This window comes from Manduca sexta, unplaced genomic scaffold, assembly GCF_014839805.1.
Source record: "Manduca sexta isolate Smith_Timp_Sample1 unplaced genomic scaffold, JHU_Msex_v1.0 HiC_scaffold_2584, whole genome shotgun sequence".
Classification (NCBI taxonomy): domain Eukaryota; kingdom Metazoa; phylum Arthropoda; class Insecta; order Lepidoptera; family Sphingidae; genus Manduca; species Manduca sexta.
This window is the reverse complement of record NW_023593563.1, coordinates 179-21,846: the sequence shown is the minus strand read 5'-3', so window position 1 is coordinate 21,846 and position 21,668 is coordinate 179. Positions and strand designations below refer to the sequence as shown.

At 35.3% G+C, this 21,668-nt stretch overlaps 1 protein-coding gene across 1 annotated transcript; it reads left to right on the top strand.

The window, feature by feature from the left end:
* Nucleotides 1–1,633: 1,633 nt before the first annotated feature.
* LOC115446220 lies at nt 1,634–6,189 on the top strand (the record flags this gene model as incomplete). The annotated part of the gene is made up of 6 exons (XM_037446115.1): nt 1,634–1,808; nt 2,539–2,739; nt 2,853–3,303; nt 3,339–4,343; nt 5,295–5,406; nt 6,063–6,189. Coding segments are annotated over 6 exons (2,071 nt in total), but the record flags the coding sequence as incomplete, so codon positions are not given.
* Nucleotides 6,190–21,668: the final 15,479 nt, after the last annotated feature.

Sequence of the window (21,668 nt, the reverse complement as noted above, 5' to 3'; positions counted from 1 at the left end):
GTTATAATTTATAGTCGTGTATTGTATTTTATTTTCATCTGAATAAAGTTTATTGGTGTCATTCTATATAACACTCAATTTGAGACTTAAATTCTCTTTTGTAGCCCTGACACGGTATTCTTCTATTTTCGATAATAATCAAATCCTTTTAATTACAAAAAAATTATAAAATATTTTCATTACAGAAAAGGTACTTATTTCTACTACTATTAGACTATTTTATTAATGACTTTGAATAAGTATTGTAAATAAAATATATTTTTAGAGAAACTTTACCAGTCTTCAACTTTAATTAAATTTTCCTGAAGGCTAAATTTGGTCTTTGTAAAATTAATTTAATTCTTTGGTTGTTATTTAAAGAGTAGGACAAACGATTTTAAGTTTTTCTCGTCAAGGTATTATTATTATTTGAAAATAAATTTATATAATGTTTTATAGCTTTAAATAGCTTCGCCAGACAACAATTTAGTTTACTTCGCTAATATCCATTACGTAGAATGTAAGCATTTCAGTCGATTGCCTTATCCATGGATTCATCGCATAAGCTATACACGTAATATTTATAAATGAAAACGAAAAAAATAAGGTCACAAATTCGGTCAAAATGTAGCCACACTCACCCTTTAAAAAAACTACTAAACATATCAAACTAAAACGAAAATATTTTCCAAAAATGCGGTCAAAAACTGAGACGGGCAAGTTCCTGCAAAACCGCAGCGGCAGTTACCCGAGCATTTTAGAAATGAACTTCGCTTGTACCCGAGCCAAACCGCAGCTTTTACGCTCCCCACATACGCCATATTCGCTTTACCATCAAAACTAACAGCGCCGGCGACATGCGGCAGGAGGTGAAACATGAATTAGTTCATAAATAAACAATTTCGAAATGTTTTGGTAACAAAAATAAAGAATCTTAGCTAAGCATCGCCTTCTGATCATGCGATCTTTAGAAATGTTGGCTGTAAATGTAATAGAGTACGTCCTACTTAATTCTGTGGCTATGGAAATATATTATAAAAAAAATAAACTAAGAAAGTAGTTACTTAGAAACACATAAAATTAATGAAAATCTTTAATTAATAAACGCAATAATCAGTTTCTTTAGTAGATTTTCAACTTAACGTTTTAAAATAAGTTGAGCACGTACGAACCCTCGGCATAATTAATATTTCCAGGAATGGCTTACATCAGTTAGCGTCTAAAATAGATCTGGGAGAGAAACCTGTCTACGAACATGTTGAATAAAATTTTCTTGAGCTTAGGGCGCGTTGTCATGACAGGCGCTTCTAAAGATCTCGTTGCTTATAACTATTAAGTCGAACCGCTTGTGGGCATGTGAACACTAGACTGAGTCTGAATTACTCTAGACTTTGTAGGAGTAAGTAATTAATAATAATATGAGGCTAAACATTTATTTTGAAGGACGTGCAAATGATGTAAACTTATTATATCAGGATGGTATATAATGGCAACAACGAGCTGAGAATACTTAATATCCTTAAAAAACTAAAAATTATTTAAACTAATTTACAATAGTAATTGACATGCTCAATTAAGAGTATTTTCTTCGTTTTGGGAATAATACTGTTGGTTGATATGATAGACTATATCAAATATTCAACCCTATTTTCAGGCGCTACGGCGTGGTAGAGGGACGGTTCTGTTTCGAAGGAGGTTCTCACTGCGGCAAAGGCGAAGGTCTGCACATGCTCATCACGGATCAAGCTCAAGACATCACCGATTCATTCGACCTCGCCGCTCAAGGAACCTTTCTTTACAGAGAACACCGATGTCACGAAAAAGTATTGGTAATATTTAATATCAATACATTTGTTTACATTATATCGAGTTATTAAACTAATGTGTTTGGAAAATGGCTCATTAAATATTTCGTATACAAATGAATGCGAGATAACCACTTTGGTAATGATAAACAACTGCTCATAAACATAAATTTCAGTCAACCTCAATTTTTAGATAGAAAATGAGTTGTTTAATCCTACACACAATTTAACTTTCTGGATAATATGTATATGTTAAAAAAGAAGTTACGAAGATAAATAATAATAGACTTTCTATGTTACTTATGAAATATACAGTAATTATCGTACGCAATAACATTCAACATTTTTTTTTCTTACAAAGGGAGCAAGACAAGACCCAACACACGCATGTCTGACTTTAACACATTTGATCCATCAATTCCGGATACATCTAGCGGTTTATATGAGGAAAACTTCTTTGGAGAAGACTGCGGGGGATCATCATCCTACTGGCCATCGGACGAAAGACGAAATTACGATAACAACGATTTTAGATGCTCCACCGAAATGGATATTGAAAACCGCCTTGGAGCGGAGCAGATCATGTCACTTTAGAACGCTGCTACAATTGTCTCACAAAGCTTGGTGCGATTTCTCGATCTTCAACAGTAGCTCTAACTCCTGGCACTACCTTTAACCCAGCTTGGACAATGGAAGCTGTTCCAGAAAGCAACTCCGATAATTCATCAAACAGTACTGAATATTTAACTCCAAGAGCTATAACAAAACTATAGACGCCTGTCACTGTGAAAGACCACCGGTACGGCCACCCAAACCAGCTCATATGGAGCAAAAGAAGCCAATAGCACCTCCTCCCCCACAAAGCTGCAGCTGTATGAATGATAACCATGTTGTAAATAACCCGAAAGTCGGTCCCTATGAAAATTATGATGTTCCTAAAGTCTCACATGTAGAGGTAAGTATAACGTACCGTAGATAATTAGTATTTTGATTCATTGAACTAAAAAGCACCGATATTTTATACTTTTAACGATCACCCTTAAGTAAAAATTTGCTTGTAACTTTTAGGTAGATAACTCCGAATACTATGATACTCCTAAAAGAATAAAGCAAGCCCTAGCTGAAGACCTATTCCAAGTAACTAAAACTTCTACACCAGATAACCTAGTTCTGAAGAAAAACTGCGGCTGCATACTAAAATTCGGTTCAAGAAAAAAACCCGTCATTGTAGAATGCGATGAAAATCTACAACCAGTCGAATGTCCATGTCAAAAAGTAACTAATTGGGCAAATAATTTAATCAGTCTTCCATACTGTAAACGAAACGAAATTAATGTTGAAGTCACTACAAACGTAAAAGACGATACAGCATTATATGCCACCGTAGACGTATCGAGAAAAACAAATAGACAGAGCGCTGTTACAGATAAAGACCCTCAAGAATCTACCAGTGACCCACAGTTTATAAATTACCAGAATATTACTCCTAAAGATGAGAAAGAAGGTGAAGACCATTACGGTAATTATGAAAATCTGAATTTGCACTTTCTTTAGAATACTACGAGAATGCCAAAGATTTACTCAGAAAAGCAGGAGTGACACAAAGTGAATTAGATGCCTTGAGTGCTAACTTAGACATTGCCGTCACTACTTTACCAAAGAAAAAACTTTGCACAAAATGCGGACATACACAGCTTGGGCAAAATCAAGATGCAAAGAAAAACAAAAGCGATGAATATTTACTGATGGAACCTGCGAATGACGCCAAACAAGAGTATTGTAAGGCCATAGGTCCAAATCCAGGCTATACACCGATGTCGCCAAATCCTAACTGGTCTCTTAGCCTGAAACATCCAATGCACAAAGTCCATAGAGTAGAAATAGAAAAATCATTAAGCATTCCCACTCTTAACGGAAGTGATAGATCGCACGCTTTAGGCATAAACAACGAGACACTGCAAAAGAGGTCGAGTTCGGTAGACTCTGCTAGACTTTTAGAAGATTTGAAAGAATTTGATAGTAGCATTGGAAGTCACGCCACTTCTTCATCATTAGAAACTCTAAGGAATCTGGCTATCGAAAATAGAAGATCCTCTTCGCCCTGTGAAAATGACAGGGAATGTTACGAGTGCTGCAAATCCTCAGGATCTGAAAATAAAACTGAGGAGAGCCTTTCAAAAGAGACACCACACTTACGGAACAAACACATGGATAATGCTCAAATTAAAAGATCGTCAAGTGTTCCATGCAAAGGTGGGAATAGAGACTCTTCAAGTTCAAATGATTCTGGTGTTTCAAGTTGTTCTTTAAAGCATGGCGTTGGGGAATTCAATGAGTTTGAAATGCCATTAACATCTGGACAATCTCGATACCACTATATGATGCAGAAGAGGATGAGAGGCAACTTGTCTGGTTGCGTACACTCCTCACTGCCTCGGAAGTCAAAATCTTCAGATCCATTGCGGGATCTGTCCATGCAAGTGCACAAAACAAATGTTCCTGCCAAGTCTTCGTCTGCCGAAGCAGAGGTTCCCGTGTTACCCCCGAAACAGTTTAAAGGTCAGTGCAGTGTATCATTTAGTTATATATGGGAAAAATACACGCATGATAATCAGATGCAAAGTCCTAACTCGTAATCCTACACAGCGCCCACGTACGCACATCACGTATTGGCTACCAGAAAAAACAAGATGAAATTTCATTTACGCCAATTGCGGACAAGAAACATTTCACTCAATAGACCTTTGCAGCGTATTTTATAAGCACCAACATCGCTTGCTTCTGATACGCTTTTCTCTGTACGCGGTTTCCTACACTCATATTTTAAAGTACTCAATTCCCGACCGCATCGTATTGTAGTTGCGTCTACGCGTCCCAATAGACCCTAAATTCTATACAGTAGCCATTTAATGGCGCCGTATTTTGGTATGTAATACGCACGGCTTTCAATTGAGCCCGTCTGAGCAGCAACTGTAGATAGGAGGCGATTCTCTGCGTGCATCTGACTGAACTCGTATGTTTAGTCCCGGATGGTCAAATAGCTTTAGGTGTTAAGCCCCAGCGGAGTATCTATGGGATGCCTGAAATGTCGGCATTACACTATCAACTAGTTTATAAATTAGTTTTCCCCGAAGTTTATTGGAGAAGACATTTGATTAAAATCCAAAAAGGGGGTGATAAAAAAGTCTTGACAGCTTAACAAACAACCTACAGATTACATTCATAAAAATATAATAAAACGAAAGTTCTGGTATAAAATTCAAGAAAACTTTTACTTTTACTATTTATTACTGTCCTATAAAATAAGATTACATAGCTTATAATGTACTAGTTGGTTATAATAGAGAGCATACAACACACTAAATCGTAACAAAAAAATATTGTGTATCTTTCTGTAGTATAATATCTACTGAGTGTATATACATTCCAGATGCATGTGAAGTATACTTTACCCCATTAATATAGTTCATTACGATCTAATTGGCAATACTAATGAGCTCTCGATCACAGGTGTAATGGACACTCACAGCACGTCGAGTGGCACGAGCGACATGTCCGACTACATCGAAACGCTGTCTCTGACGTCATCGCACTCCTCCTCCGATACGCCTATGGGACTCAGGTAATGTATATTTTCTCAGACCTTTTTATAATTTCCAACAATTATAACTCTATACCTCTCAGTAGTAGAGGAGGCCTGTGTCCAGCAGTGGGACAGTATATTATATAGGGCTGATATTATTATTATTATCATACCTCTATTCGTTTTCAGCACTTTTATGATTTAGTAAAAAATCACACACACACACAACATCACGCATTTTATCCCCGAAGGGGTATGCAGAGGCGCAACCATGGCACCCACTTTTCGCCAAGTGTTTTCCGTCCCATAATGTGATAGGGGGCGAGCCTATCGCCATATCGGGCACAAATTCCAGACTCCGGGCTGATACTGAGCACAAAAACCCAAATATCACTTTGCCCGACCCGGGATTCGAACCCAGGACCTCAGTGCGCTGCCGTACCGTGCATGCAGTACAACTACGCCACCGAGGCAGTAAAAAATCGTATAATTCATTTTAAGTACTAAAGATTTTAATAGGTTTGTAAAGATAAATAGTAACAATAGTAATAAGCAGTAACATATACAGAAAAATGATGATGTAATGATAAAATCATCCCTTAAGAAAATTCATTAAATCAGTAACTGTGATATTTATAATTTTTTTGCATAATTGTGACCGAAATAATTTAGTTCTATTTTTATATCTTCAACAGGATGAGCCGTCAGCCAACAAACACGCTGCGGCCACGCTCCGGCAAAGAGTACCACAACATCGACCCCATCATCACTTCGATGTACAAGAACGGGAAGGACCTCGCTAACTATTCCAACATACCATAGACTTAATCTAACATCACTTTTAGTTTAGGGTTTGCGTACATTCAGGCATCGCTTCGCGTAGCAAGTCTTTTGCGTCGAGTGAAAATGTTAGTAACCAAAGATCAAAAAAACTGGTCAATCGTTGTACATCTACCTCTATCAAAAATATCTTTGAATTAAATTTATAATATAGCTTTACAACGTTGACACTTTAAATGCTTTGCCAGTTGTAGGGTATATTTAATATCTGCCCGGATAGCGACCACCGTACACAAGGTGTTAAAACCCGGCATATTTGTACCAACAAAACGGCATAATTGCATCGACTGTCGAGGGCTAATCATCTCTCTTCAGTTGATATTCTATTGGACTCCCACTTCACTTACCATCGGGTGCAGTAAGATCACTTTGCTATGTCAGTATAAAAAAATCTCATATCACAGTAAGTGTATGGACTAATAATAGACCAATATAAGAAACAGTAAAAGTGTCGAATCTGCCATAGGACAATGATTCATAAACACGCGAATGATTAAAGCGACGCGACGCGGCCTGTCTTCATGTGCGCGCACCTTTAGTCCCATGTAATGACAGCTCAATTTATCTCTTAGGTAAGCTAAAGACGGTGCACATTCAATGATTTTCGTGTATAAATTCAGTGGTTAGTGAAAATTATATTTATGAATTTTCCGTAATCACCATTTCTTTGTTTATGTAAAAGTGCAATCTTGTAACCTTCTAGTCATATCCTAGTCTCTATAAATATATATAACGTTGTTTTTTTTTTAAAGACAATTTCAAACGATACCAAAAATAGTGAAGTAAAAAATATTTTACAATTAATCGATAATTTATGAAAGTAATTGTCGTACTTCAAGCCTTTAAAATATAAGCGTGTATCTTTGCATGACTTGTATGTGCTTTCAAAGGAAATCGAATGTAAAAATATTTCATGAAGTTATTCTATTTTAGATTGCTGGTTCATTACACGTTTTATATTAGCTGTAAAATAAAGTAATAAATGCAAATCAATCTATTCGAATAAAAAGTTTGCGACAAATCCATATATTCATTTAAACGGTTCAAAATGAATTCTTTTATAAAATGGTTGGCATTTTTCATTAAAGTCCAAACTTTTCAGACTGACCAAATTGGTTCCCTTTTTAAATAACTTTTGTAACTTCCATCTTCGTTTCTAAATGCACTGTTTTTTTTATGAAATGAAGCGAAATTTTTATAGAGTATAAAGAGAAATGCATTGATGGCATTTTAGAAATCATATTTTAAACACTTCTCCATTTCTAATTTCAAATAAGACTGAATTTTTTATGTTTTTTTAACAGCGTAGTCAGTGTGATTTTAGTTTTTGTACAATATATTTAAGGGTTGTTAGTTTGTACGCGATGTAAAATTGTAAAAAGTAAATTTTAATACAACGATTATATGTAGCGTTTTATAGTGTAGCTTATGAACGGCGCTGAACATTTTATAGAGAAATTTAAAAATGGAATTCCAGCCAGTCTTTATCGTATTAATTACATTCCATTAATCTCTTTCGACACGTCATTAATTCAATTAATGTTTAATCGGTTTCCAATCAATTTGTGTTATTGAAATTGGTCTTTTTAAAATTTCGTATTTAGTGGAAAAATTTAAATAGCTTTTGCCGCCATTTTTATTCTCAAAGTAACTATTATGTTAAATGTAGTGCATTTCTGATTCGATAGTTTTTGCAAAATTGAGATATTGCATTTGTGTAAGGTGTATTTCGTAATCAAGGTCGGCATAATTATAACGACCGCCGAGAAATGCGTCACTATCTTTGATCGACATTATATTTTGAGTACATTTGCAAATGCAATTTAGGTCCTTTTTTGAGTAAAAAGTTTAATTATATACGAACTTCAACCATTTCACATATAAAATGTTCACGCTTCATCCCATCTTATCTATTGTAACCCATTGTACATTAAGACAGGTTCCTGAAGGCCCACACACAGGCCCTAAGAAATCTGATATGTTACCCTAACTTGTAATGCAATGAAGTTCCGAAGGGAAGAAGGAATGTAAAGGTATTGTTTGTCTTGTTTTGTCATGTGATTGGGCTGGTTAAGGAATGTGATTGCGCGAAGATATTTATAGCTAATATTCGGTTCTTTAAAAAAAACGAAAAATACATAAAATAAATCCAAATGTGGTTAATTGAAATATGCTAACTTATCTTCGGATTTCTTAGAAAAAAAAAAACAATATCGCTTAATGGAAATACACTACTATCGTCTAATTTCTCAGAAATATTTTAAATAACGATTATCCATCCTATGCAATTATAATGTTGGTCAGTCTAGATTTGGACCGTGGTTTTGCGGCTCAGACTACACGGCCTCACTGTTAACGGAATCTTACAACATTTATAAGTTGTTTAACAATAATATTTAAATTAAATAAATTATAGCATTTGAAATAAATAACAAATAGACATCTATTTAAATAAATATTTAGTTGTTTTACTACATGACCAAATTGCTTGCCTGATAGTATTACTTTTTATTCATTTAATTGTGTCGACTCTCGAGGGCTAATAATCTGTCACCAGTCGAAATTCTATTTGAACACTCTCCACTTAACATCAGGCAGAGGAGTCAATTTGCGTTGCATGTAAAAAAAACCAAAGCAAAAAATTACACCGTGCTCTTTATTACAACTTTTAGACTTGCGCATATTGTTTGTAATAAATAATTATTGAAAAAAATCGAAGGGTTATTACTAACCAGAAAAAGTATTTAAAATCATTATACTTCTGACAGAGACTGTTCGTAATCTCTATTAAACAATATGTGCAAGGTAATGTTGCCAATTTCCATTACCAATCACATGACATAACTATAATACAGGCGTGGGACAGAAGTGCAATAGTGTACAGACAGAGGGATAAATTATAACCCGTGTTTAGTATTATCGCTAGCTTATGTGTACCCGACTACCTTGGTTTATGTACCCTACTTATGTATAAATAAATATAGATATTTGTATTTGTTGTTTTATTGTTTGTATCCTGTGTTATACATTTTATAAATGAATTTAAAGTACAAATTATTATTATATTTAGATTTGTAAACGGACAACACAATCACGATTCTTCCATCATTAATAGATATGGAATTTATTTATGGAGATATATTAATTAGGGTATATTTTAAAAGGAATTGAAAACTAAACTAATAACAGTGTTGTCTGATAATGGGTACCAATAATATCTTGCGACTGCAAACCAATATAATTTAGCCATCACGTAGAATTCCTATAAACAGAAACAAATACAGTGCATACTTGTAGATACAAGCCATAGATATCCTTTAGACAGTAAAATATGTATTCGAAGTAACCGCAACGCAAACACCAAAACAAAACACGATGTTGAAAAATGAAATATCTCAGGTAGAAATCCGGGTGGTATTTCTTTGGCGTTTGTTAGAGACGACACGACAGCGTTGCAGACGAGCATACATTAGAGCGCCGAGCGACGTGCCTCCAGACCTTGGCGCTGACAGTAACTGTTGTGCTTATATTCGGATATTGTAGGCGACTAGCGGGAATAAAAGTGTTGGAAAAATACGTTTGTAACTACATGATTGGTAATGAGTGATAGTGTGTCGATAATTTATTAACGTTACTGTCTTTTGAATTTGTTTTTATGCTCGTAGTTGTAAAATGATTATCTACAACTAAAGAGTACACAGGAATGCTTCTATTAGAAATAAATAGTTAAATATCCAATCTGAGTTATAATAAATGGTGGATTGATTTATAGGACCGATTCAATTTAAAAAAAAAATGTAATTTCTACTAAATATGAAATAACGTAAAATAGCATAAAATTAAAACAAAATAAAACACATCAAAATAAAATTACCAATAATCTGAATATCACTCAATATATCTCACACAATCAAATTTGTAGGCAGTGTAAGTATAATACAGGACTGAAAATATTATATAATTTAACGCGACATAACAAATAAAAATAGAACAAGGATAAAATTCTCCTGTCATTATTATATAATACATAAACAAGCGACAATAAAGCAGGACAGGGTAACCTGAAACTTATATTTCAAGACAAATGAAACATTGTTTCGGGATATTTCGCGACGTAAAAATTCCCGCCGAAAAAATATCACGTTTCAACAACGCGCCGACGGTCACAACAAATCTGTTAGAGAAGGGTCGCTGTGTGCACGAATTGATTTTAACTTATCTTTGAAGTAAAATCGTGTCTAATTACAACTATATGAGTTGTAATTTAGTGTGAGACCTAGAAGTAATAATATTTATTTTCCCAAACTTTTTAATTCAAATAATATGACACTGTTTTTAAGCGTGTATTTGGATGACTTTAATGCAAAGGAAAGAAAATTAAGTAAGTTTGGTTATTAAATTCGAAAATCTTGTTAAACAAGTCCTGATAATGAGGAACATAATTACGGGGAAATGCCATCATGAAACTAAATATGATGCCTCAAGCTGATAACCGTACCGCCATCAAATTATTCAATTTAAAATTATAGACGATGACTTCTCTCTGCCTCAAATCGAGAGTGGCGACCATTAACGTAGGGTTGGGTGTACTGTTAGTCTTTTCATTCAGTTTTAATAAAAACAATCTTAAACATTCTGTACACTTTATTGATTTTGTGTGCAAGTCCGAGATAACAGCATTCGGTGGCGGCGGCGCGATATCGCCCCCGGCTGAATTAGCGATACCATCCCTACACCTTCCGAATTGTGCGCATTTCGGGGAAGATTCAGGAGATTTGTTACACGATCCTAAGTATTTGTTACAAGGGATTTATAAGTAACAAAATTATGAAAATTGTTGATGATTTTAAAATTGCGACTGTCTTGGCGCTCTTTGGAATTTTGGAATAGCCTTTTCGTTAAATTTAATTACACCAATTAATAACAAAGGAAAATGTGAGCAGGATACCTGCATACTAGATTCTATATAAAACCGATGGTGGCAAAAGTGATGTGTTAATGAAGTGATGAATTAAAAAAAAAACAACTTTTCAATAGAGAATCTATCTCCAACAGAAGGATGATTGAATCTAAAATATATAAAAAAAACAAATTCAAATATTAAGACAATAATATTATAGTAATGAAACCTTAACACTAAAACTTCTCTCCCATAAATTTATCTAACAAAAAACACAAACTAGATAAATTGAAAAGCAGCGCAATACAAGGGTTTCGTTTTAAAAATTTGAATAATTATGAGGTAGAGTTTGCATTCTAAATGAGCCGCGGCCACTTGGACAGACCGACGGTGTAATGGAATATAAATTAGATGTACGCGTCATATAAACGTAAACAATTTAACTTATGAACGGTGAAATTAATGGAAAATTCGAGAATATGTTTCATTTGCCAACTTGTGACTTTTGCACTACAGTGGCGAAAGTTAAAAAGAACTCTACTCAACATAGTGTAGGTACTAAAATGCATAAATGCATTTTGGAATTCGTAGTCATGATAATTAGATTCTACAGAAATTCTATATAAAGGGAAGCTGGCAGGCTTATGATATATGGACCTTTCGACACTGACGCACTATACATGAACTGTTTGCGGACCATTGTAGCCATTGTTATTAGGCATCGTGATATTTGTAATGTCTTTGGTAACGAGCAATGTGGTGTTATGCAATACTTTGTATTGAAATAGTTTTTAATTACCAACAAATAGAAATGGTGCGTGTAGTAGAGGTAAGGCATTATAAATGTGCAGTCAGAATTTTTATTTATATGTCAATTACGAAGCTATGACAAGTTAAAATTTTCACAAATCTTGTACAAAATTATAGACACAACATGTAACAAAAATACTATATAGATCACATCAGATTGAGGTTCATCAATAAATATTAAAAATGAGCGTAAGGAACGATTTTTTAATGAATAATAAGACATGGCAAGAACTATCAAGTAGTATGAAATGACTAATGGACGCTAGAAAACCAAAATTGGGAATGAATGTAACTTTTGACCAAAAATTATCTTTTTAGTGATAATTTTACGACAAGTGTGCTCAGTATTGGCAGCAAATAACTTTTTTTATTTATTATTTACGCAACAACACAACATCACGCATTTTATCCCCGAAGGGCAGAGGCGCAACCATGGCACCCACTTTTCGCCAAGTGTGTTCCGTCCCATGATGTGATAGGTGGCGAGCCTATCGCCATATCGGGCACAAATTCCAGAGTCCGGGCTGATACTGAGCAGAAAAACCCAAATATCACTTTGCCCGACCCGGAATTCGAACCCAGGACCTCAGAGCGCTGCCGTACCGCGCATGCAGTACAACTACGCCACCGAGGCAGTCAGTATTATTTACGATCATTTAAAATTTTTGCTGTATAGTCATCTTAAAAATTTTCTTGCTAATTCAATGAATTTTTATTTTTACACAAGAATATATAAAGCCTGGAAAATTTTATTTAAATTACATCTCTTTATGTATACTTTATTTATAAAACAAATTCTACAGTGAAATGAAACTTTGCAAACATAAACTAACATTTTGCGGGCGGGGGCGAACTTGGCGGAGGGGCAAGGGCGGAGATCGATGGCGGCGCCCAACATGACAAGGGCGGGACGGACAAATTTGTACGCCGCTCCAACATCCAAGCTCAGAGCCGTAACACTGGCCTATATTCCTTTGAACACTGGAATTAATTGGGAGTAGGCTTTGTGAAATACCTTAGATATGTAATATTATTGTTGGGAATTGGCTTTTGGAATTGTATTTGCTGAAAAGATGTCTCGAAAAATTAAAATAATTTAATGTTTTCGACAGTTAACAGTAATATTAAGTGTAGCGTTTCACTAAGTCTATAATATATTGTAGTATCAATTTATTTACACAAATACATACCATTTTCGTTTGCCGTGGTCCGCAAAGGGAAACAACCCCGTATTTCGCCAGCTATGTTAGATCCCATGTAATAGGAGACCAATTCCAAACTTTGGACACATACTGGGCAGAAAAAACCAATATCACTTTATCCTACCTAGGATTCCAACCCTAGACCTCAGCGCGATAGTCTTACGAAATACAACTACGCCACTCACAGATCAATTTATTTAATCCATACAATTATAAAAGCATGCGATTGTTTTTTTTATACCCCTTATCTTTGCAATTACTCCCCCAATTCTATCAATACGCGAAACGGCCACGAGAATCAAGTAAATTCAATATTACTAACGCCAAACATGTGCGTTTAATAGCTCAGTAGTTAACTGACGGAGGGTGTCTGATCGACCGACTCCCGCTCATTGAAATCTCGTTCGTATTGTTATTAACAGCCTACCCCGAGATAACCGCGTTATAGCTTACTGTTCTAGTTATATCTATCAGAACTTAAATACATAAGTTACTTAAACGTTTAGTGGTGGTAGGTGTCTCATATGTGAGAGTCCGCCTGGGGAAGTACCACTGCAATGGTGCAGCAACTAGTTTACCACCGCAATATCTATTTCTGACGATAAGCTGCTGTGTGTAGTCACTGTTGTGTTCCGGTTTGAAACTGAAGTTACACTTAATTACTGGACATAATAAAATAACATCCCATGACTCAGGATAGTGAGCGTAGTGGAATACCAATCAATACTTTGCAATTCAAGGTGTTGGATGGTGTTTTTATTACTTATGGGCGGTCGTATTGCTTACCATCGAGTGAACGGCAAGCTCGTCTCGTCATACAAAGCAATAAAAAAATAGTTACTGTTGTTTGTTTTCCCGAAAATTACACTCGCCATACGTAACCCAAAAGCAAACTGTCGTTTCAAGTAGTACTCTAAAATCTATGAATCACTGCTCAGGAATTGGTATTTGGATTCCAGTAAAACCAAAACAACCAAATCGTAGGAAAGTTTGAAACTTTAAAACCCACATTGGAATCAAGCGCCCTCCAATAAACTGGGAGAAATCTATCGCTCATCGGTAATATAGCTAATGGAAAGCCATCGACCGCTTTCGGCCTACATTCCTAAATTAGTTTGATTAACTTAATCGCGCTTCATTGTTGAAGGGACTACGGTCGGTGACGATTTGACTCTTGGTCTGGCTGTTCATATATCTGTAATTTTGAAAGGATTTATAACAACGATGAGTATACAATACACATATTAGCAATTAACACTATATTGTATTATAACAGTGTTTTTAATTGCACTGAACCTGATGGTAAGTGGGATCCAATAGAATGTCGACAAACGAGAGATGATTAACCCTCCATAGTTGATAAAATTATGCCGGCACTGGATATACACAGACTGACCCCGAAACGCGACACACTTACGGGAGCCACTATGGCGGGTTTTAACACCTCGCGTACGGTGTTCGCTATCCGGGCGGATACAAAATATTTCCTAACACCCGCAAAATTATTTAAACCCAAATGTTGTTCAACTTTCTGTACAGAGAAATTACGAATGCCTCCGATTGTATAATAAATTAAAGTTCTAAATCAATTTATGTACTATTCAATTCAGATTAATATTTGCAAACCTAAGTCAAATCTTAAAAGGGTAACATTTTGTCAAGAAAAACAAAACATCTATCAACGTCAACTAAAGATTTAGTTCAACAATTGTATTCAAGGCAAAATTAATTTCGAGTTTGAAAACTAAACAATTACCAGAAAGAAATTGAAAACTGAAAAATAAAACACTAAAAATCGTTTCCAGAAAAGCATTGAGACCAATCTAAAACTTACTCCATTTTAAGACCTGTACGAATTTCTAAATTAGATTATCTAGAACACTTAACTCCATTGAGTTTGTAAGTGGCAAAAACATTGTCCTATCGTATATTCCACACAAAAGGGAGTTAGAAAAACAGATAAGTCAAAGGCACCGTTTATGAAGTTAATGGGGAAAGAATAAGGGCATAACTCAGTATGACTGGTTACCTACTAGGGGAAGGGCGTGATTATACGACTTCGCTAGATATGGCATGAGGAAAGAGCTTTCTTATTATTATTTATTAAAATCCACAGCCTTTAATACTAGAGTGATATAATCTGATAGACATATCTTAAGGATAATAACGGATTTACATTTTGTATACACGTTTAAATAACAGGCAATCAAAAATGAGATAGTATTTTTAGAGGAGCCTTTTTGTGTGTACGTACATGCGTGCGTGCGTACGTGTGTGTGCGTATGTGTGTACACGCGTGAGTCACTATATATATACATATGTATTTATTTATTAATGTTTTCAAGGCAACCGAGCAAATGTCATGGTCTATACATTACTGTACTATCTAGAATCAGCCTTATCAGCCACATGAAGTCTACTGCTGGACATTGGCCTCCCCTAAATATTTCCAGACGGATCCATCAAAAGCCATACACTACCTAAAATACCAAAAAATAAATAAGTATACTGTTATTAACTGGACCCGCTGCAACATCTATAGTTTTGGAATTCACTATAATCCATAAAGTTATTGTATCGTATCAACTAATATATTTAGTGGTTATAAATTCTTGATAACTTAAAACCAAATTCTTGGATACCGAACTTAATACTTGTGTTACGTGTAGTATTATACTAGAATACGAAGATGAACAATATTACACTAAAATTACAGACCAAGAAAGTCAAGTTAAACCACTTCTAGTGGGTTGTGTCTTTGGCGTTCGACGTTAGAGAGAAAGTATAAAAAGCAGTAAGAAATAGGGAACCGCGACAGAACCATTAATCAGAGGCAGCCAGTGACGCGCCCTACCGCACGGAACAACTAACTTGGATAGGGAATTGAGATATTTCTTTATTTATTTTATAAAATGAACGACGTGGAAATGGGTCATCAGATGGCAAGTATATACTTTAAACATCCTCATCATAGTGATTACTAATGCTTTGAGGAATCGTTGCAGTTGGTCATAAAAATACTTTTTGTTGGAATATAGAGTTTCTATAAATAGTTAAGTTATTAGATATTGATTGGGCTATATACTATATAAAGTCGTAAGTCTAAATCAAAATTTACGTCTGCAAAGGACCTTACATTATATTGCAAATAAAACCGTTTAAAACCTCCATTTTCTTGCGCACTTATAAAATAATAATGAAACCAAATCACTTGTACCTACTGAAGATCTAACACGACATTTACGTCACGTCATAACACGTTCAGATACAGAACGCTCACGTTTAATCCCGCGGACGTGACCGGCGTGATAGCGCTGATGCTTCAGCCGTGTTATTTTATCTCACTCTGGGTATAAATACGACGCGTACATTGTAAATAGTCTTGATCCCGCACCGGCTCCTCAGTATCAAAGGATTTTAAACTGATATTCGAATTTCGAATGTCAGGCTTTATGAAATTTCTTTACCGCTATATATTAGTTAGATAATTTATAAGTGTTTGTTGTTTATTATTATCAGCTCCCTACAAAATTATTGATGTGGATCTGTTCTCCAAAAAAGATGGTTAATCCTACAGTCACATGATTCGTAGGAGAAGTGACAGAATACCACCTTATAAATGTATTTCTTTATTTGGGAAACAAAGAGAATCTATACTATTATATAAAGCTGAAGAGTTTGTTTGTTTGTTTGTTTGTTTGTTTGTTTGTTTGTTTGAACGCGCTAATCTCAGGAACTACTGGTCCAAACTGAAAAATTCTTTTTGCGTTGGATAGCCCTATGTTCGTGGAGTGCTATAGGCTATATATCATCACGCTATACCCAATAGGAGCGGAGCAGTAATGCCTAATCTCAGGAACTATCGGTCCGAACTGAAAAATTCTTTTGCGTTGGATAGCCCTTTGTTCGTGGAGTGCTATAGGCTATATATCATCACGCTATACCCAATAGGAGCGGAGCAGTAATGGCTAATCTCAGGAACTACCGGTCCAAAATGAAAAATTCTTTTGCGTTGGATAGCCTTTTGTTCGTGGAGTGCTACAGGCTATAAATCATCACGCTATACCCAATAGGAGCGGAGCAGTAATGAAACATGTTGCAAAAACGGGGACAATTTATCAGTTTTGAGAGTGTCCGTTGCGTGCGCTGCGTAAACGGTTAAAGTTATGCAACAATGATGTATGACGGGATTGTTCCTCTTAAAAGTTCTAAAAATATATTGTAAAACAAAGTCCCCGCTGCATCCGTCTGCCTAAACGTGTTAAACTCAAAAACTACCCAACGTATTAAGATGAAATTTGATATGGAGACAGTTTGAGACCCTGGGAAGGACATAGGCTCCCGGAAACTACTACTTTTATAACGGAAATCTTTAGCCTGAAAACTTTATAACGCGGGCGGAGCCGCGGGCAAAAGCTAGTAAATTATAACTAAAAATAAATTAATGAAAATTAAGGTTCTTAATGGAACACAGTTTCCACTAATAGATAATATAATAAAATTAGTAACAATATTAGTAATTAAAAATTAATTCTTATATAGATCCCTCACCTGTATGCGTTCTTATTTTTATCGTTCACTATTAGTCGACTCAACTTTAGCTTTATCTCGGCAGTCCGCTCCACTCTATGCTATTTTTATTTCTACAAATATATTCAATATAATCTTTAATCCAAACAAATATTTTTGCAAATATTGTATACGCTAAAATGTGAGTCGACTGCTAGCTGAAGTCAAGTCATTTATGTACAAGATGATTGACATAAGCCATCAAGTGTTCCACATTATTAATGATGGACGACGTCGTAACATAATTAATAATACACATTCAATCGGATTACTGTGGTTGAGCAATGCGGATATGTGGTATATAGCTCAGTAACATTATAGCCTCATAATGTCTTCGCTTTTTCAGCCAAAGAGCTAATTGTGCTACATTTAGGGTTTTGTACCTCAAAAGGATCCTTTATATGATCCCTTGTTTGTCTGTCTGTTAGGCCCTTTATCTCAGGCACGCGTAGAGGTATCGAGTCGACATTTATATCAAATACTCGAATCTATAATCTTTTTAGTTGTCAAAAACATACTTAGTAGTATATTTTTTGACAATATATATAAAAGTCAACGTAATCAAAAGATATGTCCGTTTATGTCGTATACGTTCGCCTACATATTTTGCGTTTTCGCATTAAAAAAGAAAACATATAAACTATTCCTACTTGAACTTGAACCATGAAACTTGACAATTAGCAATGTGATACAGTAAATGTAAAGGACAAAATCTGAAAACCTTAATTATGCACATACTTCCTTTAATAATAAACAAAAAAGGCTAGACCTGAACCCTTGATACTCGAGTCCAACTCGCGCTTGTCCTGATATTTTCCCTCTCAATACAATGACTAATAAAAAACCAAATTAAAAAACTCGAAGTAAATACAACAAGCGTATAATATAACAACTCTTACTTAAAACATAATCTTCACAAGTCTAATCCACGTTTCACCGAGTCCGCGCAGAAAGTTGGTTGACAATAATTTTGCTAGTACTAAGTGGGTCGAGGTACTAACTGAGAGAGATTTGTGATCACTTGCACTTCGCTGAAACGTACTCTTTCTCGATCTTCCGTCTCTCTCGCACTCGAGGACTTCATTAAACTATTACGCGAACAGTTAGCTCTGGAGATATTATCCCGTTCTTCAGATAACAAGAAACTTTTGACTATAGATTGTTAGTAAAGATAGTAGATCTCTTATTCTATTCAGTTTTAAACGTATAAGAGGATATTAGTAAAATCTTTTTATGCTAAATGTAATCGTGTCCAATAGAATGTCGACAGAGATGATTACCGCTCGCCAGTTGAAATAATTATGCCGGGTAGTTGCAATCGGATACACACGCTGATCCTGGAACGCGACACTTACGTGAGCCACTATGGCGGGATTTAACACCCAGTGCATAGTGGTCGTTATCCGGGCGAATATAGGGTATATTCTACCAACCGCAAAATATCATTAATTCATAAACAAAAGTAATTATAATTTCAAATATTAAAATAGCATTCCAATAATAATAATGTATACGTTTATATATAAGACATAATATGTTCTAAGCTTTAACTGATATCTATAAAATAACATAATTTTCTTAGTCGTCGCTGTAAATAGGTACTCTCGTTCGTGACAGTACCTATTTCCACACTCTGGATATTTCTAAGATACTCATTTATAAAACGACTAATTGAACGACTAATTAAAAATAGTATCTACCACCATTACGCCTAGTTCATTTTACACCATTAATTTTACTTAATACAACTTGAAAATAAAGCTTCAAATTATGTCAAATAAACAAGTTATTTTAGCTGTTTATCTATACTTATAATAAATCTGTAGAGAGGTCAATTCTGTACATGAAATATATTTCCAAAATAACTATCAGGGGGTGATTAGGGATTGATACTGATGCCAAAATGCAATTATTAAAATTTTTGTCTGTCTGTCTGTCTGTATAACCGTTATAGAAACAAAAACTACTCGACGGATTTTAACGAAACTTGGTACAATTATTTGTCATACTCCTGTGCTGGTTATAGTATACTTTTCATCACGCTACAATTAATAGGAGCAGAGCAGTGAAGGTAAATGTTGGGAAAACGGGAAAAGTTATTCCATTTTTTAAGCTTCCGTCGCGTGTGCAACCTTAATGGTTAAAGCTACACAAAAATCATGTATGACGGAAATGTTCTCCTTAAAATTATGTAAAAATATCCCACGACAGCATATGTCTATCTTTTATGGTTGACTCACAATAACACGTGTAACTCCCGATAGCTTAGCAGTTCGAAGCTTTCTCATTATATTTGTCTACTCTTACGTTTATAACACTCTCAGTCCGCCCCGGATCTAGGCAAGCCAGGGCCAGCCCCGGGCGGCGAATTTAGAGGGCGGGAAATTCAAACTTGGCAGACGAATTGACTACTGGCTTGACTACTGCACATCTATACTCTACACTATCTATACTTCTATACTATTATATAAAGCTGAAGAGTTTGTTTGTTTGTTTGTTTGAACGCGCTAATCTCTGGAACTGCCGGTCCAAACTGAAAAATTCTTTTTGCGTTGGATAGCCCTTTATTCGTGGATTGCTATAGGCTATATATCATCACGCTATACGCAATAGGAGCGGAGCAGTAATGGCTAATCTCTGGAACTACCGGTCCAAACTGAAAAATTCTTTTTGCGTTGGATAGCCCTTTGTTCGTGGAGTGCTCTAAGTTATATATCATCACGCTATGACCAATAGGAGCGGAGCAGTAATGGCTAATCTCAGGAACTACCAGTTTGAAATGAAAAATTCGTTGTGTTGGATAGCCCTTTATTTGTGGTGTGCTATAGGCTGTATATCATCACGCTATGACCAATAGGAGCGGAGCAGTAATGAAACATGTTGCAAATACGGGGACAATTTATTAGTTTTGAGAGCTTCTGTTGCGTGCGCTGCGTAAACGGTTAAAGTTATGCAACAATGATGTATGACGGGATTATCCCTCTTAAAAGTTCTAAAAAATATATTATAAAACAAAGTCCCCGCTGCATCCGTCTGCCTGAACGTCTTAAACTCAAAACTACCCAACGTATTAAGATAAAATTTGGTATGGAGACAGTTTGAAACCCTGGGAAGAACATAGGCTCCCGGAAACTACTACTTTTATAATGGAAAACTTTAGCCTGAAAACTTTATAACGCGGGCGGAGCCGCGAGCAAAAGCTAGTTGTTAATATTTCTGTAGAGATTATGTAAATTTATTCATAGTTAGTTATATCTGAAATCTGTTACCTACTACTTGAAAATGAGTCTTCACACTGTTTCAAATGAGAAGTTATTATTTTTAGCATATATCAAATTATTATTGTCGATTGTACGAAAATTTATTTCAAGTATTCCTGTGTCTACTATAATAATTTCACGTGTTTAATTAACGTTAATAGCTTTCCAAAACAGGCAAAAATAAATAAAATGTAATCTTTCAACCATCTAAAAACTTCCCCGTAAACAAGCCCACAGGCAAATGCTAGCAAACTTCCAAAACTCGTGTCAGAACGACCCGACGCCGCGTCCGTAGTATATTCAAGTGTGGCCGTACGTTACGGTGTTTCATATTAAGAACCAAATGTGGGTCGCCGTTTAATCCCATTACGAGGCGACCTTTACGCCAGAGGAAAAAGCTATCCAGTTAAGAGAAAATCTTAATGAAAATTTGCTAAGTTCTGGTTGAAAGGTGTTTCCAAAGCTCATTGACGTAAATAAATGTCTGAATGCTTTCAATCAGGTTAATTAAAAACTTTTATTTTCATATGGGTTTTATTAGTATATAGATGTGTTGCGGAGGTTTATTTGGAAACACATTTTAAGAAATATTTTAAATCCATGCTTGTAAATGCGAAAATAACTTTTTTACGCTTTCATGGCTTAACCACTGATCGGATTTTGTTGAAATCTCGTATGGAGATAGTTTTAGATTCTAAGAAGGACAAAGTCTACTTTATA